The sequence below is a fragment of the Sus scrofa genome, chromosome 1, assembly GCF_054392235.1.
Source record: "Sus scrofa isolate SSC_HxYL_T2T_F1_AM1 chromosome 1, Sscrofa_HxYL_maternal_Yorkshire_Landrace_v2.0, whole genome shotgun sequence".
Taxonomy (NCBI): domain Eukaryota; kingdom Metazoa; phylum Chordata; class Mammalia; order Artiodactyla; family Suidae; genus Sus; species Sus scrofa.
In genome coordinates, this window is record NC_139383.1 from 281007388 (window position 1) to 281034305 (window position 26918).

Here is a 26918-nt window from a genome sequence, read left to right on the forward strand (position 1 = left end):
TCATCATCCAGATGTCTCTCTGAGGTGGATGCACACTGGTCCTGAATCTTGAATCCCAATCCTATGGATTTAGGACGGCCAGATCTTTCCCTCCAGATCCGTGCAAGTCCTTGGAGACTTACTTCTAGCACATGCATCATTCTACACTGAACCACAGGGATTCGACAACACCTCTGCAATCTCCTCCCGAAGATTCTGCCGTGCCAAGTGCCAGGGAGCCACCACGGTTAGGCTTCTTGGAAGGGAAACCTTGGGAGCCATGCTGACAACTTTAACATTATTCCTAAAATACCCATTGGATGCACCATCACGGTGGGCCCCTTCGCTGATCCCAGCCTCTTCCAGCTTTCCTAGCTCTTTGTTCCCCTCTTAGGACCATCCATCTCCCTTCCCTGTGCAGAACAGTTCAGGTCGCTGGTGCCTGCAGCCCAGTATGCAGCCTCAGATCCATCAAGGTACTTAGCCAGACTGGACACCTCCATCTAACAGGACCGCCCTACCTTGAGAACTGTGGGTGTAAATAACTCCTTTGGTGGGGTGAGGGGAAGAGGTTCAACTTCTTTTTTTTCTTTTTTTGCTTTTTAGGGCTGCGCCCACAGCATATGGAGGTTCCCAGGCTAGGGGTCAAATCAGAGGTACAGCTGCCAGCCTATGCCACAGACCCAGCGAGGCAAGATCCGAGCCATGTCTGCGACCTACACCACAGCTCACAGCAATGCCAGATCCTTAACCCACTGGTGGGGCCAGGGATCAAACCCATGTCCTCATGGATACTAGTTGGGTTCATGACCACTCAGCCACAATGCGAATTCCCTCATTATAATTTTTGTTGATGGTCACAAATGCTTCTTTCTTTCTTTTTTTTTTTTTTTGCTTTTTAGGGCTGCACCCGTGGCATATGGAAGTTCCTAGGCTGCGGGTCAAATCAGAGCTGCAGCTGCTGGCCTTTACCGCAGCCACAGCAATGCCTGATCAGAGTCGTGTCTGTGACCTACACCACAGCTCACGGCAACGCTGGATCCTTAGCCCACTGAGCAGGGCCAGGGATTGAACCTGTGTCCTCATGGATACTAGTCGGGTTCATTACTGCTGAGCCACAACAGGAACTCCCACAAATGCTTCTTTACTCTTGGCCCAGGGAAAGAACAGTTGGCAGGTGAAATCTACTCAAGAGTTGAGCCGAGAGCATAGCTTTTGGTGTATGGCCCACCTAGGTTGACACAGCCTTGCCGCTTGCTGCTGTGCAGCCTCAGGAAACTCACTCCATTTCTCTGAGTCCCAGAACCTCTGAGCCCAGGCTGGCTTTCCCTTCTTGAGAACTCCATACCCTGGGACATACGGCCCCGGGGTGCCTGTGGGATGGATGCTCTCTGAACCTCCACCCTTCCCACTCCTGAAGGAGTAGCTCCCAGCCCTGATTTCATTGACATTTAGCCCCTCTGGAGAGAAGCAGGGAAGCAAAGCCGTGTATCGGGAATGTCCAGACTCCCTCAGAGTTGGAAGCCAGGTCCTGGGTCTATAGTTCCTGGCTCCTGACTCTTCCAGGGGCGTTCCTGGATCTATGTTCGATTGGCTTCCCTGAGAAAGGGGCTCTCTAGGGCTCGGTCAGGCCTTCCCTCCCCTTCACTCTCTCCTCCGCTGAGGCCACCCAGGCTGCCGGGCTGTGAGCACAGAGCAGTGGGAGGCCAGGTGAGTCAGGATGTTTTTAGTTTCAAGTAACAGAAAACAGCTCAAGCCAGCTTCACAAAGAGAATTTGCCAATAAAAGGGGAATTTGTCGTAAGCCTTGGGGGCTGCCTCACAGAACCTGAAAGTGGAGAGAGGCTGGAATCCAGGTCCAGAAGCCTGGCCAGACTCTGGTCTTCCTTCTCTCTCCTCTGTCCTTCCTCGTCTCCCTTTTCCGGGGCTTCCACTGGCTCCTCCTGGATCCCTGGGAGGCAAGGGGGATGTGAGATGACAGCCCTGAGCCCTGAAGGCGGGTTCTTTTCTCTCTCCCTCCATCTAGAGTCCGGATTCATACACAGGGAACTATTCATGGCCCAGTGGGGACCAGGTTCATGTCACTCAAGCTGCCTACCCCTGTGATGGGGTGGAGGGCCAGGTGCAGTTCCCAGAGAAGAGGGAATGGTTAAGAGCAGGGCAGACACCCCAGAGGGTCCCCTTACTCTAACATGCTACCTGCCCCTTGGGGACCTTCTTTCTGGCTGTGGGACCCTGTCTGCTCCGCTCAGTGCCCTTCTTGTTGGTCCGGTGCTGGCCTCTGCATGGAGCCTGGGTGGGGAAGTGGCTGGGAGGACTCAGTTAGATGAGCGATGGCTTCTGCACATTAAACCCTCAATGGCCCATGTTTAGTCAGCCTTTATTTGCACACGGCTTAGGTCAGATGTGGGCCACCTGGCCATTAAGAGGCGAGCGCTGCATGGCTCTTTGGGGTTAAGAAAGCGCTCCTTATGCAGGAGCTCATTCTGCATGTTAGTAGCTCTTCCTGTGGTTTCCGATGTGCGCCTCCTTGGGGATGAAAGCCCGCCTCTGGAGACCCAGACAGCCAGGGGCCAGTCTGGGCCATCTGGGCTCTGGGGAGGCTCCCACAGACCTCCTCTGCCGTGGAAGGAGTCCCACAGGACTGCAGTCCCTTCCCCCTGGGTGGTCGTGGCCGTGACGGGGCTCCGCCTTGGCTGGGCAATGAGGGGTCTGCCCTGGGGGCTGGGGATATGTGTGGTGGCCCCAGACCAACAGCCTGTTTTTTATGGAAGTACCTTTCCATCAGACACTTAGAATTCACTAGTGTGTATTAGACAAATTACATATCTATCTGGGAAAAAGCTAACTGCATTTTGAATCCATTTTTTCTATCTGGCTGATGGTTAAAAAGCCATTTCTGTACCGTCTGACTAGGTTTGTAACCTGTATGCAACTGAGACATTTAGGTTGATGTGTAAGAAAATATATACTCTTTAATAGGATTTTTGCATGCCAAGATTGAGGCTGAATGTCAGAGCATAAATATGGGTTTGTATGTAATGGGGAAGTTCAAAGGCAGTCCCTCTACCCCAGCTCCCCTCTCACAGAGTGGTCCTGGCAGCCCCTTCCTGCCAGTAAATATTTGGGGTTGCCTCCCTGGCATGTCGACATGGGTGAGAAGAAGCCAGATGATTTTATGATCTATAAATGCAAGCACCAGACATGCTCTGAAATTCATTAGTGTTTGCTTGTCATTACAAATAGCCTGGGTTGTTTGCCTTCCGACTAGACGGGCGGACAGTCAGGGCCCAACTGCAGGGCGTGGAGGGCTCTGACGCTCTGACTCTCTCGGGAGATGAGCATTTAAAGCAACTCTTAATTTATGGCTGGAGACTGCTTCTTGCTCTTGCGTGTAGGCCTTGAAAGTTTGACTCTTCAGATGTAGAATGCCTTTTCCTTCAGTGGAAAATAAGAGATTCTTGGATAAAACCTACTCGTCAAATGAGTTCTCATCTCTTGGGTCCGCCCCCGCCCCCCTGCCCGGCACCCTTTCCTTCTTCTGCATCGTGGATAAGCTTTTGGGAGAGGGCGAGCCTCTCAAAACACTCCTCCCAGACACTTGTGTGTGCAGCAGAATTTGCAGGTCGTTCCCCAGCCCTGTCCACTTTACAGAGCACAGCGCTGCCCCTGGGCCCCCTTCCCTCCTCTTGGGCCTGAGGCCCTCGGGGTTCCGGCTATGGCCAGCCCCTGCGCACAGCCCCCCGCGGTCCATTGCAGAGCCTTGAAGGTGACTGTGAAGCTGTGGGAGGCTTTGCGCTTCTGCCGTCTGATGTGGAGTTGGGCAGAGCAGCCCTGAGCCGTCTCCACGGCGTGTTTGCTGAGGTCAAGTTATAGGCAGCCCTTGGAGTTTGAGAGGCTTCTGGAAGGCGGACGTGCGGGGGGGCCAGTGTCGAGGTCTCTGGGTGGATTCGAATGCGGCTCAAGGAGATGTTCGCCCCAGGGGCCTTGGCGCGGCGGCTCAGGCGTTCCTGGGCCCGCGGAGTCGGAGGCCCCATTCTTCGTGTTCCGTCGTCCACCACATAGTGCCTTGAGGATGAGTGAGGAATCCCTGGTCTGACGGGAAAAGTAAGAAATATATGTAAATATGACAAGGGCCACACCAGTGGGAACAGACTGAGCACTGTCTGGGAGCAGGGCCAGTGCTTGCAGCTGGGGCCACGGGCAGAACATCCTGGAAGGGGTCCTGTTTATTCATAGCCTGGAGAGAGCAGTGCGATTTGGATACAAGATGAGGAGAAAGGGCATTCCAGGTAGAGGGGACAGCCTGAATCTGGTAGACAGTCGGGAAGAATGGGGCCATGTACCGGGACCGGCGAGCAGATTCGTTTGGTCAGAGCAAGGGGCACGTGAAGGGGTAGAGCCTGTGGGTAATTAGGCTAGAGAATAGGGGTTCTGTTGTGGAGGCTTTGAATGCCATGCCCAGGGCTCTGGGGACTTGGTTCTGTGGGCACCTCCTTCAAGAAGCCTGCTCCGGTCCCGTGACTGGCTCACCGCCAGTCCGCTGCTGCTCAGCGATGCCAGCCCCCCATTAAACGCTCTTGTTGCACCCTGAGCTTGTCCTTGGGCACTTAGCGGCATGCCCACAATTAGTGCCTGTCATCTCCTCTGGCAGGCAAATGCCACGTTCACTGCTCAGTCCCCCACGCCTTGCACTGTGCCGGAAGACTGGCTGGATGTTACTGGTTAGATGGGGGCTGCAGACAGAGTTGAGGGGCTGGGCAGCCTGAGCTGGGGATCAAAGCCATGGCCTCACCCTCTGTCCTACAAAAGGGGGTTCCACGCCATCAGAGGCTGATGGCTCTGGCGTCTAAAAGCTTCCTCACAGGGATATTTAAGTAAGAATCCCTGTATAGATCTGGCACTTGAAAGGTGGCTTCTGTTTTAGCTTTTCAGGAGAGGAAACAGCTGCTCTGAAAGAGCCCTTCCTCCCGACCTGCTTGTGCCCCGGCCACCTCTGGTCACCATCAGAGGTCACGCAGCCTAGTCCCTGTAATAGGTCCTGCTGTGGCGCCGGGGCTGGAGTTTATCAAAAGTCTCGCTTTGTGTTCAGAAATCCAGGGGCCCCGAGTTGCCTGTGAGGGTTGGAGAGGAGACTCGCAGTGTCTTCTCCCTGAATGCACAGCTTTGTTTGATGAACGAGGACTTACTTCTGTGCCCCCTCCTGCGGCTCGGCCTGGCTCCACGCTGAAGTCAGGCCTGACACTTGGGGCGGGGGTGGGGGCATGTCCTCTCGGGGGGACAGCCTTAAGCCCCTGTGCAAAGTCCAGGCTCACCATTTCCTACAGCCCACCCCCCTCCAGGTCAGCCTTTCCTGAGTGAAGTCTGTCCGCTCTCAGGCCCCCTCTCTGGTTCCCTCACCGCACACTTCAGTCTCACTCTGGGCCCTTTTTGTATTAAAAGCCCAGGCTCTGGTGTCTTCCATTTACTACCTAGATGAACTTGCATAAATGACTTCATCTCTGTGAGCCTCAGAGTTTTGTCATCTGTGACATGGAATAGGAAAATCTACTTCATCGTCTGGCTTTAAGACTTAAGGAAAATAGGAGTTCCCGTCGTGGTGCAGTGGTTAACAAATCTGACTAGGAACCATGAGGTTGCAGGTTTGAGCCTGGCCTCGCTCAGCGGGTTAAGGATTCGGTGTTGCCATGAGCTGTGGTGTGGGTCACAGACGTGGCTCGGATCCCGCGTTGCTGTGGCTCTGGCGTAGGCCGGCGGCTACAGCTCTGATTAGACCCCCTAGCCTGGGAACTTCCATATGCCACGGGTGTGGCCCTAAAAAAGACCAAAAAAAAAAAAAAAAAAGACTTAAGGAAAATAAAATAGTTGAAAGCACACTGTATGGTTTGAATCCCAGTTTTGCCTCTTTTTTGCTGTGTGACCTTGGCCAAGTGAAATGCCCTCTCTAAATCTCAGTTTTGCTTGTGTATAAACCAGGGGCAGAAATAGCCTTTGCTGGTGGATGCCGTTGTTGAAAGATCCAGCAAGAGGCGTAATGTAAGCAAAGTATTTAACCAAGTGCCTGGCACACAGTAAGCAAGGGGTTAGCTGAGGTATTTTATTACCACTGTTACTATTATTCTCAGCCTGGGATCAGGACTGGGTGCATCCGGAAGGACCCTGCTCACCTCTCAGAGTGAGGCGGAGCCGTGGGGCTGGCGGGGGGTTATCGCAGTGGCTTCACACTGTGTTCTCTTGCTGTCTGCTGAAACATGGGTCCCGGGTGTAAGGTAGCCGGCGCTGCCTCTTTGGTGTCTGACCGGCTCATGGTGTCTGCTCTGGGCGTGTAGACCTTCAGAGGCTGCCTTTGTTGGGAACGTGGAGAGCCTGTGGGAGGCTCCGCCTGTGCAGGAGGAGACCCCCCTCCTGCCCTGAGCAGCAGCACCACCTCGGGACCCTCCCAGCCTCCCTCCCTGCCCTGCTCCACCTGCGCCCACAGCTCCCCTCCCATCCCACCTGGAATTTCAGCCTGACCGCTTTTGGATGCCTTTCTTTCTTCTCTCTTCCTCTTTCCTTTTTTCCTCTTCCTCCTCTCTCCTCCCTTTCTCTTCTCCCCTCCTTCCCCCCACCCCGTTTCATTCTCTCCCCTCTTTCTGGAACCTGGTTGGTGCTTTTTCTGCTTGTCTGCCTGCGGCCTGTTTCCTGTCTCCTGACCACCCCCCACCTCCTGTCCACTCCATCCCTGGGGAACAGCGCAGTGCCCGGAAGCTCCCCGGCCCTTCTTGACTGTGTTTCTCAGACTCGGCTGCCCCACACCCCCTCAAAACACTTGGAAAGAAAACACCGCAGCCCTGTAGTCTCCAGGGGCAGGTCTTCCTTAATAGTGTTTTATAAAGCTACACGTGTGACCTCGGCTTCTCACGGGCTCACGGAACCGGAGAACTTGGAGGATCTTAAAGACCGTTGAGGACTACCGTATCTTTTTTTTTTTTTTTTTTTAATGGCCGAACCCACATCATATGGAAGTTCCTCGGCCAGGGATTGAAGCCAAGCTGCAGCTGCAACCTGTGCTGCAGCTGAGGCCACTCTGGGTCCTTTAACCCACTGTGTAGTAGGGTGGGCATCCAGCCTGCCCATCTGCAGCGACCCAAGCCGCTGTAGCTGGATTCTTAACCCACTGCGGAGGGCCACTGTTTTACAGACAGGACACAGAGCCACCCTAGTGGGAAGGACTGACCCAAAGTCTCAGAGGAGGTGCAGGGCACAGCCGAGCTTAGAACCCAGGACTCCTGACTTAGGAAGACCCCTTAAAACCATGAAATGTCACTGCGAGCTGTGTGTCTTTGGCCATCTTTTTCTGAATATATTACATTCCATCTGTAGCCTGCGTCCCTCTGCAGCCGCAGTCGGAAGTACCTAATCCACTGGTGAGAAGCTTCACCCTCCTTTGAGGGAGCAGGGGAGTAGAGGTGGGGACAGACCTGGAGCAATAGGGATGCAAGGGACTTCTTATTTAGGTTCCGTCCTCCTCTCTCTGTCTCCCTGCTTGTCCCAGGCTAACCCTCCTCTCTGGTTTGTAGCTGGCTGCCTTGGTCCCCACCTCACCCTGGCCCTGCTAATAAGGCTTGCCTTTGGCTCTCCTGCCCGACCTCTCCTTTTCGATAATTACAGCTGGTGTTTGGGTACCATGCCTTCGTGCACCGGTTAAAGCTGTGTTGTCCAAGACGGCGGCCCGCAGGGGGCTGCCAGGCCCTTGAAGAGCGGCTGGTCCAAATCGAGGTGTTTTGTTAAGTGTGAAAAATGGACCAGGAGTTCCCGGCGTGGCGCAGCGGAAACAGATCCAACTAGGAACCATGAGGATGTGGGTTTGATCCCTGGCCTCACACAGTGGGTTAAGGATCTGGCATTGCCATGAGCTGTGGTGTAGGCCGCAGACACGGCTCAGATCCTGCGTTGCTGTGGCTCTAGCGTAGGCTGGCAGCTATAGCTCTGATTAGACCCCTAGCCTGGGAACCTCCATATGCTATGGGCGCAGCCCTAAAAAGCAAAAAAAAAAAAAAAGAAAGAAAAATGGACCAGATTTCAAAGACTTAGTACCAAAAAAGAACGTAAACTATCTCATCAATAATTTTGCATATTTTATATTGATTACAGGTTGAAAAGATAATATTTGGATATACTGAGTTAAAATAAATTGTTAAAATTAATTTCATCTTTTTTTTCAAAATGTGGCTATGAGAAAATACAAACTATGTGGCTTGCATTATGTTTCTCTTGGCTTGCACTGGGTTATAGCTTCTAGGCCTTTCTCAACCAGGGATTCACGAGAGGATTAAGCCCAATGCCTGAAGGTCCATGGTGTGTACAAATGTCCCATCTTAGGAGACTTGAGAAAAAGCACTCCAATCATTTTCTGTGTTCTGTGGTTCAGATAAGGAACCTGGGTGAGAAAGGCTGCACCACCTGGTGTTTCTAATTTTAATTCAAATTCCTGTAGTGTTTCCCTTGTTATATAATGATGGCTCTTGGTTTGAGATAGACATTACTCAGCTTCTAAGAAGTTCTTTTTTTCTTTTTAAAATCCCAAAGGAATGGTGCATTTTGCTGATCGCCTTTTCAGTTTGTGAAAGGAGCATCACACTGCTCTGAGGATTTATGGATGTGCTGTTGTTATGTGACCAGTTTTCAGAATATTAGCTTATTCTCTCATTACTTAGACAAACCTGCTAAGCCGTATAGAATGATTCTTTTTCCTCCTTATTCTGTATTCGTTAGGTGTTAGGGTTTGGGGCTTCTTTCCATCACTTTTTGTGCTCTGGAATAAAGTATTTAGCATAGGAATTAGGTGTTACTTAAACACCTAATTATGATGTCTGACAAGAGGCACTGGTAAAACCCACGTGGCCCTGGAACTTGTGAGTTCACTTTTCCAGTTTCCGACGTGGTATTTAGCATACTCACCAGACATCGAAAAGTTTTGGTTGGCCAAAAAATGGAAGGCTGAGCAAGGACCAGGTCAGAGGCTGCCTCTCCCCAAGAAGCAGGTACTTCCAGAAACTTCATTTCGTGTTCCAGGCAGTGTTCTGGATGAGTGCAATTTGCAAAGATCAAGCTTAAGAAGGGTTGAATTGTGCTGGGGAAAAAAAAAAAAAAAAAAAAAAAAAAGCACCGTGATTACATAATTTAAATTGCAGTGGATACAGTGAGCAGCAAACTAGATACTGCAGAAAATCAAAGGGGAATTAAGAGACAAAAAAAAATCTTTTCTCCTAGAACTCAGAGGGAAAACAAAAGGAGATGGAGAAAATGTCTGTAACAACGTGGTGAGAACAGAACCACAGGCACAGGGAGAGAGAGTGTGTGCACGTGTGGGGACGGCCCTGCGCCTGTGCGTGGGGAAGGAGCTCTGTCCTGGAGACGGAGGTGCTCCAAGACCAGGGGGCCAGGCTTCCGAGACCCACAGACCCAGGTTTGAATCTTGGCTCTCATGTTGACCGCATATGTGGATTTGAGCAGATTGTTTAACTTCTCTAAGCTTTCACGTCTCCATCTGTAGATCGGGGCAATGATGGTATCTATCTGATAGGGTTGTTGGGAGATTGAGTGAGCAGTGGATGAAACGACTGACACTGTGCAGGATACTTTGTAAGTGCTCAGTAAAGCTAGCTGTTGTTTTTGTCATTTTTATTGACCAGATGGTAAATTCTGGTTCCTCTGGGTGTTTGGCTAATGCGTGATCTAAATTCTCTTCTTTGGACTTTCTGTGTGAAGGTTTCTGTAAAGAGTATGTGCTAGGTCCCTGGTCAAAAAAAAGTATTCTTTTAAAAAAGAGACTGTCTGAATGATATGATTTGGAAAAGACATTTCCCAAGAACACAGAGCAAGGGGATGGAGCACAGTCCCCAGGGCGGGAGTGCGAAATGAACGTGTGGCCCCGCGGGCCTCGTGACCGGCTCGGGAAGCCAGGCGGGCTGCGCTGCCGGCCGCCCTCCGTTCCGGGGCCCTTCCTCTGTCACATGGACGGGAGGCTGTTCGCAGGGTTGCACTTGGCCGCTGCCCTGCGTGGACAGCTGGTTCTAATTGTGCAGAGCTGCACAGCACTGGGGCTGGAAAAGGAACGTTTGAGGAAGTTTGCCTCATCTTCATGACCCTAAATGTACGTGTGGGCTCAGTGGATGGCGGTTGGAGGACTCGATGCCCCAGGAGTGATTGTAAAGGAGCTGCTGGCTGGAGGCATCCACAGCCTGCACGTGGAGAAAGCCGAGCCCCTTCTCCTTGGGCAGCGATCCGCCACCTCATACACACACCCCGCATCTGCAGAAGGTGTCTGTTTGTCCCCAGCAATTCTTCCCTGCTCTGTGGTCTGTCAAGCCCGGGGTTCTGAGGCTTTACGGAGGCCCTGGCATTCATTTCTCTCCAGGCCCGCCTCCTCCCTGACTCCACACACTCCCCCAAGCCTGTGTTTCTTCCAAATCACCAAAGCGAATGGCTCTGCAGGAGAACGCTCTATTGCCCGTGCGTGAGATTCTAGTACCAGCTGGATTGCAGTACAGCAGAGGGGCACGGGGTGGGGTTGGGTCCACTGTGCCACCTTTGTCCTGTTATCAGGGCAGTAAACCTGCCTCACACAGCATGAGGCTCTTGGAGCTGCTCACTCCTTCGGCAGCCTTCCCATCCCAATCAGAATAAACTCCAGTCCTTACCTGCCTGGTAGGGGCTCCCACCCACTTCCTTCCCACCCTGTCCCCGCCACCGCTCTCCCCAGGCTTAGGCAGCCCCAGCCGCAGTGCCCACCTTGTGCCATCAGAGATCCAGGGTCTTCACACTTGCACTTCCTTCGGCCGCGAACCCTCTCCCTAGGTCTTGGTGGAGCTTGCTGCTGACATCCTTCGTGGTCTCCACTCCAGGGCCAGTTTATCCGCCAGGCCCCAGGGCATCCCCTCCAATATCCATTCCTTCATCCTGGTTAACATTTTCTCAAAGGACTTACCGCCATCTGACTTATCACAAATTTCTCGTCTCTTTCCCCTCCAGTAGAACGTAAAAAGCAAGAGCAAATGTGCCCTGTTCCTTGCTGTGTTTCACGAGACATGCTTTACTCTGTAGATGTCTTCCAGAAGCTGTCCATGACTGTCGCCCCTTTCCTTTTTCTCTTCCTTCTCCCCCTTCCCCCTCTTTCTTCTTCTTCCCCTCTTCTTTCTCCATCCTCTTCTTCTCCTTCTCCCAAGAAAGAGCTAAAGGCAGTCACCCCGAAGGGGTCTAGGAAATGTCTTTTTGGGCTTCAGCCTTTGGAAATGAAGCCGGAATGTGCAGCTGCCATTTGTTGCCTTGACTTATGGTGCTTTGTGTTCATGTCTGACCCCCCGCACTGGCCACGCACTGGGCTCCTCAAGGCCTCAGCTGGGGGTCCTGGGACCCTCCAGCCCGGGGCCTGGCCCTCCGTCCCCCTGCCCCCTTCCTGGCCTTCTCTGATCCTTCCCTTCCTCCTTCTCCCTTCTTTCCTTCTTCCATCCTTTGCCTCCTTTTGCCGTTCCTCCTTCCCTTTTCCCTCGCAGCTGGTTTTGTCCCCGCGGGGAGTCAAGGCAGCTGCTGGCAGGAGCCCCTTGGTGGCGCTTTCCTGCTCCCTCCTCGGGGCCTCACTTGAGTCAAGCCCTCGCGTTTCCGAGAAGACAGGCATGTCTCCTGAAGGCCCAGCTGGTCGTGGCTTTCACATGCTTCCTCCATCAGAAGTTACAGAGGCATCTCATGGTCATGTGAAAAATGCTAGGTATTTATGTTAAAAATGTTGATACCGACAGGTTGTAAACGGGTTGTGACTTTATAAAAATGTTGTGTATTTCTGGATACTGACTCCACTGTAAATATTTAATTTTGGAAGTTTTGCAGTGTGTAGTACTGTAAGATGTCACCTATTAAGATTTGCTCCGAAGTGATCCTGTGCATGATATTCACATAGCGCAGAAGAGCTTGTAAAGGAAGCCTTTGATCCCTTACCCTGCACTCCCCCCCCCCCAGAGGTTTTTTTTTCCTTCTACTGGTTACTTTTGGAATGTTATTTGGTGTGCTGGAACCTCCTCAGCATTGTACAGGGTCTCTTGACCGGGCTTTTCCTCTTCTGTCCACTCACCACTTGCTGTCAGCTGTGCTTTTACATTGTGAGAGTAATTAAATTAACATTCTGACATTTCACAGCTACACCCCACCTTTTAGATGTGTTGACTCTCCAAGTTTCAAAGCAACAGACAGCACTCATCGTCCTGGTTCAGTGCCCGGCTGGGTGGTGCGCCGAGGTTGTATCTCATTCTCTAACGACCCCGGGCTGTTCAAGGACCCACAGGTTCCCTTTTCTTTCCGACCATCAACTGCCTAATATTGTGGGAAAGAATAAAATATTTAAATGTATACAACTATTAATATATGTATATAACACAAACATTTTAATATGTGCTATTTAAATGTACCTATGCTATTTAAACATATACACATATGCATAGCCTTTAAGTCCAAACAGGAATTTCTTATTTTTTGTTGTTCCCGGAGGTTATAATTGCTTTTCTTCCATCATTTGCCCTTATCTCATGTCGTCGAACCTTTGCAGGTTTCTGTTATATTTTTATTTTCCTCATATTTCTAATCGCATGCCTTTTTCCCTGAGACCTCCCTTCATAGCCCTTTGCCCGACGCCAATTTGAAGTAGCTGCGCTTTCGTCCTTTTGCGCTGTTATTGCTGTACTTCCCTGCACCGCCCTGTGTGCTTGGTAAAAACTACAGGGACAGAGATGAAAACTTTCTTTCTTTCTTTTTTTTTTTGGCTGCTCCCGCTGTATGTGGAAATTGCTAGGGATTGAACCCATTTCACAGCAGTGACCCAAGCTGCTGCAGTGACAGTGCCTGATCCTCAACCAGCTCCACCACAAGAGAACTCTGACTCCTGCAGTTTGAGATGTGACAGCAAAACCAGCATGAATTTCTTTTTCTTCCTTCACAATTTCATAGATAGAAGATCCTTACTGCAGATCTTAGCAACCTCAGCTAAGAGGTTTTTCTTTCCTTATTTTTAATTTTTTTGTTTTTACTATACATATATATATATATATATATATTTTTTTTTTTTTTTTGTGGTCTTTGTAGGGTTTCATTCATGGCACATGGAAGCTCCTGGACTAGGGGTTGAATTGGAGTTGCAGCTGCTGGCCTGTGCCACAGCCACAACAATGTGGGATCTGAGCAGGGTCTGCAACCTTCAACCACAGCTCATGGCAATGCCAGATCCTTAACCCACTGAGCGGGGCCAGGGATCGAACCCGCATCCTCCTGGATACTAGTCAGGTTTGTTACGGCTGAGCCACATGGAAGACTTCTTCTTTCCTTATTAAGTTGAGAACTTTCTCCTTTTCATTTATAGGAAGCACTTTGCAACTGCTCTTTGGCATATCCTAATTGCCAGCATCACTGGTCGTGTGCTTCGGGGCCATTTTAAGTATAAGGGTTACTTGAACAAAAGCACTGTGACACCACAACAGTCAATGTGATAACCAAGCTGGCCACTCAGTGACTAATGGGCAGGATATGCTGGACAAAGGGATGATTCACGTCCTGAGTTGGACAGAGCCGGAGGGCGTGAGATTTCACAATGCTTCAGAATGGGGGTGCACGATTTAAAACGGTATGAATTGTTTATTTCTGGAATTTTCCATTTGATATGTTTGTACCTCAGTTGACTGCAGATAACACACTGCAGAAACGGGAACCGCGGATAGAGCAGGCAGGACTCCTGCACTCTCACAGAACCATCAGGGTCCAGGGCCAGGGTAAGCACTCGCCTAGCCCGTTAGGACTTCCCGGTGCCCCGTTTCCTCTGCCCCTGGCAGCCACTGATCTAGTTTCTATCCCTAATCCCTATAGTTTTTGGTTTTTTTTTTTTTTTTTTTGTCTTTTTAGGGCCACACCCATGGCATATGGAGGGTCCCAAGCTAAGGGTGGAATTGGAGCTGCAGCTGCTGGGCTACACCACGACCACAGCAACACTAGATCCGAGCCTCGTCTGTGACCTACACTACGGCTCACGGCAATGCTGGATCCTTAAGTGAGGCCAGGGATTGAACCTGTGTCCTCATGGACATGAGCCGTTTGTTACCACTGAGCCACAACAGGAACTCCAGTCCCTATAGTTTTTCTCTTTCTCAGAATGTCGTAATAATGGAATCCTATGATATTTTTGTGTCTGGTTCCTTTCACTTAGCATAAAGCTTTTGACATTCATCTGTGTTGCTGACTGGGTCAGTAATTCATTCTTTTTTATTGCCGGGTAGTGTTTGGTAATGCGGACAGATCACAGTTTGTTTGTCCCTTCACCAAAGGATGGAAGCCTGGATTGTTTCCAGTTTGGGGAAATCGAGAATGCAGCTGCCATCAACATGCACACATGGTTTTTGTGTGGACAAATGTTTGCATTGGTGAGATTGCCGGGCCCTTTGGTGAGTGTATGCTTAACATTCAAAGAAACTGCCAAACTGCTCTCCCAAATGGCCCCACCGTTTTGCGAACCCAGCAGTGAGGTCTGAGGGCTCTGAAACGCCTTGCTCCTTAGACCCCACTGCCAACCCCGGAACTGGCACTGTCTCCCCACGCCGCCTCCGTGGGTCGCCCACTCCCTGGGGTGCTTTTAGAACACCTTTGACAAAGCGTATGACTGTCCCAGCAGTTCTTCTGAAGATTGTTCCAGAGGGTAGGATGGGAGGGATGGGGAGAAACACGGAGGGAGGAGAAAGGAAAAATGGTTGCCACTGAGCAAGGTGCTAATGTGGTGTCACTGATGGTGCCAGCTGGGTGGTGGTCCCCGAGGTCAGATTCGGTGACCTTTCCTTGAGGTGGTGCATTTTCCGTGGGGACCTGTTTTGGGAATATGAGTTGGAGGAGACTGCAGTTAGAATTAAGCATGTGTGTGGAAGGGCCACGTACAGCTGCCCCTGGCGCAGTGGCTTAGACCCTGTGGGGGTCTTCAGGGAGGACTCGTCCTGCTCCCAGGTCTCCTCTTCCAGGGCCTTGCCTCCTCGACCCCAGGCACAGTCAGGGTCAGGCCTTCCTCCGGCCACCTCAGGGCATCTGACTCCCCAAACCCTAAGCACGAAGCTGGCTGGCCCTGCTGGTGACCAGAGAAGCTTCAAGTGAGTCGAAACCAGCGTGGACTCCTGCTGTCACCTAGGAGCGCTTGCACATGGGGCATTCAGACAAAGTGGTTTTTACATCAGTTAGGGGTTTTTTCCGTGGACAGTTTCTTTGTGAGAAACACTCTTCTTTGTCAGATGGAAAGCCTAAGTGGATCTCGTGCCATTAGGTGTTTTTGTTTAAGACAGCCGGTCAGACAGCCTTTTGCTTCAGGGCCTGCTGATTTTGAGGGGCTCATGGGAAACCAAGGAAGGTGTGGCCAGGAGGCAGCTGAATGTCCTGAGAGAAACTCGGGCCGGACATGGGCACGTGGTTGAAGCCGTGGCAGTGTATGTGCTCTCCCAGGAAGGGACCAAGTCGTACAGAAGAGAGAAGACACGCCTGTTCAGGTTCAGGGGGGACTTGAGTCGGGGGAGTGTCAGAAAAGAAAAAGCAACTGGAAAATCCGACTGGGAATGGGGGAGGGGGGGGACTTGAGAAGGGAGAGGACCAGCAGGAGAGCACAGGGCCGAAGGGCAAGGACAGAGAGAAGAAGCCACACGGAGGGGTCGCCTAGCAAGGCAGCTGTCACACTGGTAGAGAAAAGAGCAGTTTCCGTGGAGCTGGGGCCGGGGAGGAGGTGGCCAGGGAAGCGGGTTGGAACAGAGAGAACCGACAACCCTCTCAAGACCTTCACCTGGAAGGGGAAGAGAGGGCGCAGGAGCTGCAGGAGGCAGGAGGTCTAGAAAAGATGGCTCTTATTATCACCGCCGTGGCCGTCATCGTTGTCGTCCTTCGTGGGAGAAGCTGATGCACATTCAAATGCTGGCAGGGAGAAGAGCGTGGGGAGGAAGAGGTGGGAGATACAGGAAGGAGAGCGAGGCCTGTGAGCAGGGAGAGGGCAGGGAGCAGAGCCCGGGAGGAGTGCCGTCCCGGCCCCGAGGGCAAAGGGCCTCTTCCGCTAAAGCCCGGGGAGGAAGCCGCCGGAGCTGGGTACATGGGGCTGTTTCGCGGCAGACCGCTTTCTTCTCACAGCTTCTGTTTTCGGCTTGATGAACCCGGGAAACGGCCACGTGACAGAGGAGAGATCCCGGAAGAAGCTGGCGAAAGACTGTCCTCCTACCGTCTTTCACTCCCAGTTGACCTCCGCCGAGCGCTCAGAGCCAAGGCCAGCCTGCGTGAGGGCAGGGCCCCAGCGCAGCCCAGGGGCAGCTCCCTGGCGCTCCAGCAGGCAGGGCTACCAGGGCCTTTCCAGCCGCAGTCTGACCCCTTGTCTCCCTTCTAGAACCAGCCCTTTCTCCTCTGGTCCATTTTAACTTAATTGCACTCAAATCAGTTCCTCGGCCTGGACCTTTTTTAGGCATTAGCAACTGGAGGAGTGTTGTTGTATTACTTCACATTTTCCAAACCCACTTCACACAGATGGAATCTCTTGTGCTCCTATAAGGCCAAGCACAGAAGAGGAACAGTGCCAAGGAGGCTGGGCCCGGGCCTCGCTTTAGTGCAGTTAGAATGGTCTTATTTCTTTTGACATCTTGATAAATCTTTCTGTGCTGGATTTGGGAGATTTCAACCCTGAGGAATGCTCGTACCCCATTTGTTCATTCAACAAACGCTGCCTGGCATCTGCTGTGAGCCAGCCTCTGCCCTGTGTGTCACCTCCTATGTCAGGCTTTATCTCTCTTGGTCTCCACCCCAATTCTACACGTTAGGTTCAGCATCCCTGTTCTCCTCAGCCATGAAACTGATGCTAGGAGAGGGGTCACCCAGGAAATGAGTGACAGGGATTTGGAGCAAGGTGTTCTGGCTGTGAAGTCTTTTGCTCCTTTCATTTTATCAAGATAACCTCTCAGTGTTTCACTCTGTTGAGGTTTTAGTTTTAAATGTTATATGTCTTCTAGTATGAACGGGTCCTTGGGGAATTGTCAGAACCCAAGAATGGCACATACGGTTTTGAATCAGGGTCTTAGAAATGTTCAAAGCAAACAAATTTGGGGCAGGAGTGTTACGTCCTTGCTCTGGTTCCTGTCTGCCTGACATCCGCAAAAGGAAAGAGAAGTAGTAATAGATTTTGTTAATATTTCCCGCCAACAAGGAGGGTTTGGTGGAGGAGAAAGTAGGGCGTGTTTGGCGGTAGGGCTGCGTCGGACACAGCGGGACCCTGGGAAGAGGAGGGGCGATTCCCTTTGCCAAGTAATTGTTATGTACCAGGTGCTCTGTGTGCGTGGGCTTGCATCTCGCTGGACTGTTCGAATGAGCTGTACACGTGCCCATTTTAAGATGAGAAAACTGAGGTTCTGAGAAGCTAAGTCTCAAGCAGCTTGTGTGTGGAGGGCGGCGTCTGTCCCGGGTCTGTCTGTCTGTAAGGTCCACACTTGGTCCCTTTCCCGATGCCTTCCTGAGTGACCTGCAGTGTGGAAACAAGCCCCACACGCTGAGTTAAATGAACACTAACACACGTGCGCACCCACCCACACACATACGGATATAAACTTCTGCTGTTCATTAAAGAATTTGAGAAAAAACAAAAGGAGTAACTATCAGCTAGAAATTGGGCAACAACCATGCCTCAGTCCTTGGGCATCCGCTCTTTTACACGGATTATAACCCCTTCAGTTCTGGGGCCGACCTTGGAATCCACAGGGGAGAGAGGCTCTTGTCCCCACAATTACTATTCGAAAGGGGATGATATCTATGTGCAATCTGATTAAAGTGTGTGTTCTACAGGTGGGTGGGGTGCGAGGCGTCAGTGGAACTGAGGCCGGTCACATATACATTTCAGAACAAGGAGAATCGTGGTAAACCAAGCTTCATGTCCACCTGTGAAAAGAGGTGGAGTCAAAACATTCATTCAAGAGGGTGAATAGTACTGAGCCCTCTTCTTTATTAAAATGGATGTGATGAGAATTACCTGCGAGAACAAGAAAGGCTCCTTGTCCCGCACCCACGTGTGGGAGATTCTTGGTGAATGGTACCAGGAGTTACCATTCCTGTGGTCATTCCTGCCACTTGGGGTCTAAATTGTGAGGGTGAGAAGGACTCAGCGGGTCAAGGGTGGCTGCATCTTTTCATGGGGGTGACCAGGAGGATGGTGCCATTTGCAGAAGTGAGGCCACCAGGAAGAAGAGCTGTGTTTCTTGGCTCCTGGTTGGTTCCCAAGTGTTCTCAAGTTATTCGTCTTGTATCCAGAGCTGCCCTTTGCCTGCAGCCGGCTTCCCAAAGGCCTGCCAGCAACTTCTAGTTGGGTCCTGAGATGCACTTGAAGGGCCTGGCACTTCAGGCCTAGCTGCTCAGCCAACACGTTTGTCCTCAGACATTCCCACAGCACCCCCTGACTCCCTAGTAGACGGCTCATCTGTGTTTATTGCAGCTGGTGGGCAGCTGACTCACTAAAGTCCTTATAAAAGTTCCAGATGTGGGGCAAGAAACGCTATTAATCACGTAGATGCCTGATGTGAGTTAACAGGAGGCCTTGTAACTCAGAGGTAGAGAACTTTGGAATCTACCACCTCTCCTCTATTCTCTGCCAAGCGCAAGCTGGGAGTATGGGGCATTTGGTTAATGGCGTTTCCTTGGTCCTTTTATACACCCCCCACCCACCCCAAGTAATCTATCCAGATTGCTCCTGTTATCTCACCGACAGGTACAGTTTAGGTCATGGGAATCTTCAAATTATAATGCTAAACCTGCTGGAAAAGAAGCGACAAGGCACCTGAAGACTATATGAAGGGGACCTCTAGAGATGGGAGGGGCCAACCTCAGGAAGGAGCCTGAGGTCATCCTAGAAGCTCTGTAGATCGTAGCGGGGCTTGGACCGGGATGTTGCCTGATTCCAGGAATGGAGGATGTTATGTGGCCAATAAAATCTGAGAATCTTCAGCCAGATTTTAAGTTAGCCTAGGGGATGCGTCCTGCTTGTTAAAGCATTATACCCTCTCTCAGGCAATTTGCATTAATAAGGGACCTCTGGTCCCAGGGAGCTGGCAGAGTGGCAGTGGTGGGGGTGAGAATATTTTGGCATCAGAGTCCTGGGAGATGTGGCCGGGGTTGTGAGGAAAAGTATCCTGCTTCTCACCTTCACTTCTGGGGGTCCCAGGGCACCCCTCCACCGAGGAGGAGACTTGCTCCCTCCCTGGTGAGGACATGGCTGTTCCCCAGCTGTGTGACCGCATTCCAATTAGATGCCCCGCTGTATTTGCGTCCCCACTGGAATCACTGTTGAAATTGACTCTGTGCTTCGCAGGAACTCGCCAGCTGTGGATGGAGTAAGAAGGAGAAACATAGTCTTGCCCCCAACGTCGTGGCCTTTACCCGGAGGTTTAACCAGGTAAGAGCACCCTTGCATGTGCCCATCCAGATAGCAGTCTGTTATCCCCGGTAGGCTGGGAGCCCCTCCAGGCTTCAGTGCCAGGCACCTGGCTCCAGGTCCAAGCTCACTTCCTGAACCCCCACCTTTGTCCATGCTCGTACCATCACGGTCTTTTTCACACAGCGGGTGGAACTGAATACACCTTTCCTGGGTTTAAGTCATTGCCCTGGCTTCCAGTGTCACTTAAGCTAAGGTTTGAGCCCCTTAATGTGCCCTGCAAGGTCGCGAGTGGTGGATCTGGCTTCTCTCCACCCCCCAGCCTCATCCCGTGTCCCTCTCCACGACTCTGTAGGCTCTGGCCGTTCTGACCTTCTGCCTCTTTTCCAGCATCAGGCCCTGTCAGGCCACTATCGTGCTCAGAATTCTTCCTCCTTGTTCAGCTCCTAACCAGCTCTCAGGCTGAATGTCACTTTCTCTAAGAGTCTCAGGTGAACCCCCAGCCTGTGTAATAGCTTCTCCCCATAATATGGTCCCTCATTGCACCCTGTGCTTCTCTGCGTGCGCCTTTCCCCATCTGTCCTCATTTCGTGAAACCCTTTCGTCTCCGTCTTCCCTGCCAGTCTGTGGGCTCCAGAGGGCACGAACCTCATCTGTCTTATTCATCCCTCTGTCCCCGCCGCCTTGCACAGTGTTAGGCCTGTAGTAGACCTTCAGTGAATATACGTGGAAGGAATGGATGAGGTACTCAGGAAACGCTTCATGTACTGAATTTCTTTGAATTCCTAGTGGCCCGGTCGTTGGCCCTGTGCGTGCTGCTGTAACCCGACCTAGGCCAGTCGGAGCCTTCGCTCCAGGTGTGAAGCTCTGCATCCCTGCTTAAAGGAGTGATATCGGGGACTTGGGCCACCTGAGCAGGGTGGGCTTCCGATTGCACAGGTAGACCTGCCAGAACATGATCTTCAGTAGAAAGTCCCCTGCAAGACCCCTTTTGAATAGGCCAGGCCTCTAAATGGGGCTGTTGACAGCTTTTCCGCTTTCTTCTTCTTTTTCTGGTTTCAAATGAGGACAGTTGGCCTGGAGGTTGCATCGTGTGCGTGCCTGGGCCTCCGGGTGTTGGGCCTGGGTTCCCTTTGGGCCCTCCTTCCAGCTGGGCCGTCCCTCTCGGAAATGCCAGCTCGTGTGCCTCACCATACTCAGCTCTCCCCAGGCTTCTCTGGCCTCGGCTCCCACGCCGAGCCCAGCGGAGCCTCAGAGGGGTGCCCACTTGCAGACTGACCCTCAAGGCCGGGCTTCCCCTTACTGCTGTCTTATGAGGTACAGCAGGAATGAGGACGGCCTAGAGGCAGCTGCCGTAGGGACTGCACACAGTTTGTTTTGAAAAGAGAAATTCTGAAGCCTTTTTTTTTGTTTGTTTCTTTCTTTCTTTTCAAAATCTTTTTCTTTTCAACTGAGCTTAATCTTTTAAAAAAAACCAGATGTGTACACACTATCAGGGGATTCATAGTTTCCTCAGCAAAACCATTTGACCAGGAGCCAGCCGAGTCCCACCTCTGCCCAGCCGCAGAGCTCCCGGCGGAGGGCCACTGGGGGCTCTGATGTAATCTGCTTTGCACGCGGAGGCCAGGTCAGCTTGGCGAAGGGGCAGCGCAGCTTGTTCTGCGAACAATTGTATTGTGTCCAGCTCAGACCAAGTGGGTGAAGCGAGCCAGAAGTAACGTCCCGTGTTCCCATGCTCTGAGAAATGGTCTCCCCGCTGGCCTGCCGGCCACGCGGAGAGCGGTTCCTGGACGCAGCGCTGGCCGCTCTGGTTTGAACACTGGCCAGCGGCCAGGCCGTCCGCCACGGGGGCCGCTTGCCCCCGAGATGAACGGACTGGCCTCCCTTCCTGGCAGAGAGTCGCAGGTGACCACAGCGCTGCTCCTTAGACTCCAGATAAAGGCAGGCAGGTCACTTACCTCTCTGAGGCTCAGTGTCCTTATCTGGAAGTGAGAACAATAACAGTACTCGCCCTGCTCTGGCGTTAGGAAGAATCAAAAGAGAAGATCCAGAGGAAGCGCTTGGCATAGTGTCAGGTGTGTCGTGGGCATCCAGACGTTTTGGCATTGGGGGAGCGGGGAGGAGAGTGTGAAGATGAACGGACTGGAAGGAGGTTGCAGGCGACAAGAGGCTCCTTGTGGCCGAACCAGAAACCCAGCAGCCAGGTTCTGGTAGGCCCCCGAGGACTTGCCTGCTCCTCCGTGGGGCCCGAGTCCCCTGGGCTTTGTTTGTGGGGTAGCCGAGATGGAAGAGCTCGGCGAGTTCCTTAAGGTCTGTTACGGGCCAGGTGTGTATCTTGGCCCCAGAGACCCCACCGTAAAGCCAGACATTCTCCACCGTTTGGGGATCATGGGTCCTTCTGAGAATCTGACCGTATCACTTACTGCCCCTAGATCAATATGCAGATATGTAAATTTGCATTTACTTTGAGTGAGTTTGCTGTCCCCCGGCCCTGAAGTTTGTGTGTGAATACTCGAGGGGTCTGTGGACAGCAGGCTGGGAAGTTGAGGTCACGTGGAATCAAACAGACCTGAGTTTGCACCTTAGCTGTACGGCTCACTGCCTGTGCGATCTCGGGTTGTCTTTCAGCCTCTGACTGTCCTCATTTATAAAACAGGAATCATTTCAAGTAGTTTTTGAAGCTGGCATGAGACTCATGGATGTACAGGCTTTAGCCCAGCACTTCACACATAGTAAACAAGTAATATTAGCTTTGAAAAAGGTAGCGGCGTAGTGGAAGCTACAAGCTGACAGGAGGTTAGGGCTGGGCCTGAGCAATGGTGGTAGGGTTGGGACTGCATCCTAAAGAGGAAGAATCAGGAAGAGATGGAGAGAGAAATGGGAGAATTTGGTTCCCGTCCAGGCTCTGCTGCTAACCTGCTTGGAGGCCTGGGGCCAGTCCCTTCCTCCATCTGGGTCTCAGGACCCTTATACGTTAGAGGAGATTGGACAGGGCAGAGGCTCCCAACATTTTGCCTTGGAGGGCTGCGTTAGCTTTTCTCCTGAACTCATTTGTGTATGTAGTTCTGATAACAAAACCCCAGCACAAACCACACCTTAATGGCTTATGTAACAAAGTCCAGGGAGAGATTGGACTTCACACATTACTTGGGGCCTCAGGCGGCACTGCAACCTCCATGCTGCTCTCTCCACCTGCAGGTCCTGCTTCCCTCTGCTCTGGCTCCCCCCAGACAGCCTGCTCCCCTGTAGTTGCATTCTGAGGACAGCCCTGCAGAAGGACCTGCCTGTTTTTCAGGAGCTCCATTCGCTGTCCTAGAATAGAGATTCCCGAGTTGATGGCCCTGGCTTGTGCCCCATCCTGTTCATCCTGATCTCATCACCCTGACCAGGAAACAGGAGGCTCTGGCTGGCCAGGCCTCAGAAACAGGCCTTCCTGTGGAGGTAGAGGCAGGGGCCTAGGCCACAGGGACTCGCGGTTCCTTGCGGAAAGTCAGGATGCTTGGCCAGGAAGAGGTGATGGCCAGAAAGGAAAACCCAAGGGCCCTCGCGGACCCTCTTCTCCCTGGCACTCTTCCGTCCTGCTCTGCCCTTTCTCTCATCAGTCTGGCGAGAGCCCATCACTCTCCCGTCCACCCTCTGGAGCCCCAGGCGTCACTAGCCTAATCATTGAATGTTCCTGCTCCTTCTTGGCTTTAATCGAGGCTATTTAAACAATATTTATTGAGCACTTAGGCTCAACTTTCCTGAGTTAGATACCGTGCTGTCATTTAACTTGCATTGTCTAATTCTGTTTTCACCAAGCCCACTGAGGGAGGTATTTTTAACCCAGTTTATGGTTGAGGAAAGCTGAGGTTCTGGAAAGTGAAATAGCTTGCTCAAAGTCACATAGTTGGTGAGTTTCTTCCCTCCCATTTTTTCCTGCTCACGACTCCAGTAGAGCCCCCTGTTCTTCCAGGCCTCATTTATCACAGGGCTGGGAGACAATATTAGCGTTTTCCTTTCCAAATACTACCTCCAAATAATTGTTCTTTCCTCATTATGTAAACCCTCTTTTCTTTGAAGCTCATTGCTTTGGTTGTATTCATTTATTTATTGAATAGATATTGATCGAACTTGTACTAGGCTCTGTGCTGGGTGCAGGGGGTCAGCGGTAAATTAGATGTAGCCCATGCCATCCTTACCTCATAGTCTAGCAGGGGAGACAGATGTGCTAGGGGAATTGGTGCTGGGATGGGGAGACCAGAGGAGAGGCTTGGGCGGTAGGAAGGGAGGCCGAGAGCCTGGATTGGAGTCCACCCCTTTAATCCAGGTGAAGTGGCTGGATCAGGAGACCGACTGAGCACCCTCAGTGCTTGATTGGCTGTGGGGGGAGATGACGGGGAGGGGCAGAAGAGGGTCCTCGTTGGTCCTTGGCAGCACCACTCTGAGACAGTGAGCACAGAGGGAGGAGCAGTGGTAAGAGAAGAGACGAGTTGGGTTTGGACATGTGAGTTCAGCTATGCAGCAGGTATTTGGCTATTTGAGTCTGGGAGCTGGGGAAAGATCCAGCCTGAAGATGCAGATACTGGAGGCGTCTGCCCTTGGAGCCACAGGAGTAGCTGAGATCAGCCGGGGAGAAGCAGAGGCCCAAGTGAGAACCTGAGGGCTCAAGGGGAGCACAGAGGAAGGGGGGCCAAGTCAGAGCAGCCCAGAGATGAGAACACCCGAGGAGGCTGGCGAAATCAGTGTTTCAAGGATAAGGGGATGCTACGGGATGGGTCAGTTAAAAGGACAAAAAAGAGTCTTTTGCACTTAGCAGCACCGTGGTCGTAAGTCAGCAGGAGCAGTCTTGTGGGATGTGGAATGGAAGCTGGGCTGTAGCAGCTTGAGCGGTAGGAGATGAGCGGAAATGGAAAAAGCAGGTGTACCTGATGCTTAGATCTTTGGCTCCCGAGGAGCAAGATGAGAAGAAGGGAGTGGCTGGAAGGGCTGAAGACATCCAAGGAAGTGGTTTTATATTTCTTGTTTCTTTTCAGTGGGCAGGGCCTTGAGGATGTTCATATTTTGAATGGAAGGAGCCAGTAGACCAGGAGAAGTCAAAGATGAGGACAGAGAGGGATTCTTAATGAAGTCCCAGCGAAGCTGGGAGAGGCCGAGACCTGGGGCCTCTTCACTGTACAAGGCGAGTCTGAGGAAAGGAGAGACACAGACGTGGGTCTGCTTGGAGGTGTGGCGCAAGGAAGCTCAGGCTCCTCTTTCTCAGTGAAATAGGAGGTGAAGAAGGGGGAAGCAGAGGAAGCTTGAGGGGTTTGGGGAAAACTCGAAAGAGCCGTTCAGGGGAAAGAGAAAGCCGACTGTGGAAATGCAGAAAGACTCGTGGGCTGTGCCAATGGCCTGGATGACATAGAGGTTGTGGCTTTTGCTGTGATCCCAGGGCATGAGGGTAGATAGTTTTACCTACTGAAGGACTTCCAGGGTTTTGTTGTTGTTGTTGTTTTGTTTTTTGTCTTTTGTCTTTTTAGGGTCGTACCCGCAGCATATGGAGGTTCCCAGGCTAGGGGTCTAATCGGAGCTGTTGCCACCGGCCTATGCCACAGCCACAGCAACGCCAGATCCAAGCCGAGTCTATGACCTACACCTCAGCTCACGGCAATCCTGGATCCTTAACCCACTGAGTGAGGCCAGGGATCGAACCCATGACCTCATGGTTCCCAGTCAGATTCGTTTCCACTGCGCCACAACGGGGATGCCAGGACTTCCAGTTTTTGATGATTATGAGTAAAATTGCTATAAATATTTGCATGCTTATGTTTTCGTGTGGACTTAAGACTTCAAATAAACTGTGTAAATACCTAGGTGTACAGTTGCTGGATCATGTCTGTACCATTTTGCATCCCTACCAGCAATGAAGAAAAGTTTGTGTCATTTCAGGTCCTTGCCAGCAATCGGTATTGTCCGTTTTTAAAAGGTTAAAATTAAAAAATTTTAAATTGAAATTAGAATGGCTAAATTCTCATAGGCGTGTGGTAGTTGTGCTTTCCTATGCTTTATCCCACCCCTGCCAGACACTTCTGTGTGGTCCTGGGTGCCTCGTGAAGAGCGGGGGTGGGGAATTGCCACCTAGGGTATCACAGTGCTCAGAGGGGGAGGGAAAGCCGGCGTGTTACAAGGATCAGGCGAAGCGTGTTATGCGGGCTCCAGGAGTGAGAAGACTCAGGGAGGAGGTCGTCAAGATTTCCAAGTAATGGAGGGGTTCTTGCTGGGGAGCTGAGGAAACAGAACCGTGGGGCCTCGCTAGGCAGTGCAGAGGCCGGGGGATGGAAGTGGGGAGGTGGCTGCTTTCTCCTAGTACAAGGCGGTTCCCTACCGGTGGAGGCTCAGGCAGAGAGCAGACGGCAGTGGATCGCAGTGCCAGTAGGACCGCACCCAGTGTGTGTGTGTGTGGTGGGGGTGGGCAGGGGGAGGATGAGGCCTCTGAGTGCCCTTCTAGCACCAGGTTTCTAAGGAAACTGAGCACAGGCTTATGAGAAATTTGTAGCAAAGTAGATTTCACGTAAGAAAAGATAGCATCCTTAAACCTGGATTTTTCTTTACTATATGCTTTGATCGTTTTAATTTGTGGTTGGTTAAATAAAGGTCTTAGTGTTCCTGACAATTCCGCTTTATTCATCTGCAGTACTGTGGCACAGTTTCCCGGGAATTACCTCAGTCCCCAGTGGTTAAACTCCAGTGCTAGTTGTAGCACCAAAGCCATAATAGTGATCGTAATAGCTTACGTGTTTTGTTTATTTATTATGGCCATGCCCGTGGCATGTGGAAGTTCTCAGACCAGGGATCAAATCCACGCCATAGCGTGACCCAAGCTATAGCAGTGACAACACCAGATCCTTAACCACCAAGCCACCAGGAAACTCCTACCAGCACTGTGACCAAGTGGTATTTATTCCATATATGAATGACTGATTTAACAGTTGAAAATCAATTCAGGAGTTCCCATTGTGACACGGCAGAAATGAATCCAGCCAGTATCCTTGAGGACGAGGGTTCAATCCTTGGCCTCATTCTGTGGCGTTGCCATGAACTGTGGTGTAGGTTGCAGATGCAGCTCAGATCCCGAGTTGCTGTGGCTGTGGTGTAGGCCAGCAGCCATAGCTCCAATTCTACCCCTGGCCTGGAAACTTCCATATCCGGGGGTGCAGCCCTAAAAAGAAAAAAAAAAAAAAAAAAAAGGAAAGGAAAGAAAATCAATTCATGTAATCAATCCACTGTCTTAACAGGCTGAAGAAGAAAAATCATGTCATCCTGTCAATTGACTCAAAAACATTTGACAAAATTCAATGTGCATTCATAATAAGAGAAAACCTCAACAGATTAGGTGCGGGGGGATCTCCCTCAACTTGATAAGGGACATCTACGAAAATCCCGCATCGTACTTCCTATTGAGACCCTGGGTGCTTTCCCCTAAAGACTGGGAACAAGGCAAGGATGTGGTCTCTCACCACTTCCGTTTAACACCGTACTGGGAGTCC

The 26918-nt window shown here is 51.5% G+C and overlaps 1 protein-coding gene across 29 annotated transcripts in view; it reads left to right on the plus strand.

The window, feature by feature from the left end:
* The window catches only part of RALGPS1 (Ral GEF with PH domain and SH3 binding motif 1), a 334371-nt gene that overhangs the window by 130171 nt on the left and 177282 nt on the right, over nucleotides 1-26918 (plus strand). For all 29 annotated transcript variants that reach the window (XR_014827321.1, XR_002337608.2, XR_014827323.1 and 26 more), the window contains one exon: nucleotides 19348-19431. Coding sequence is in view for 25 of the 29 variants with exons in the window: in XM_084996167.1 (XP_084852293.1) it covers nucleotides 19348-19431 (84 nt within the window). In the remaining 4 variants the exon portion in view is untranslated. The remainder of the gene's footprint in view (nucleotides 1-19347; nucleotides 19432-26918) is intronic.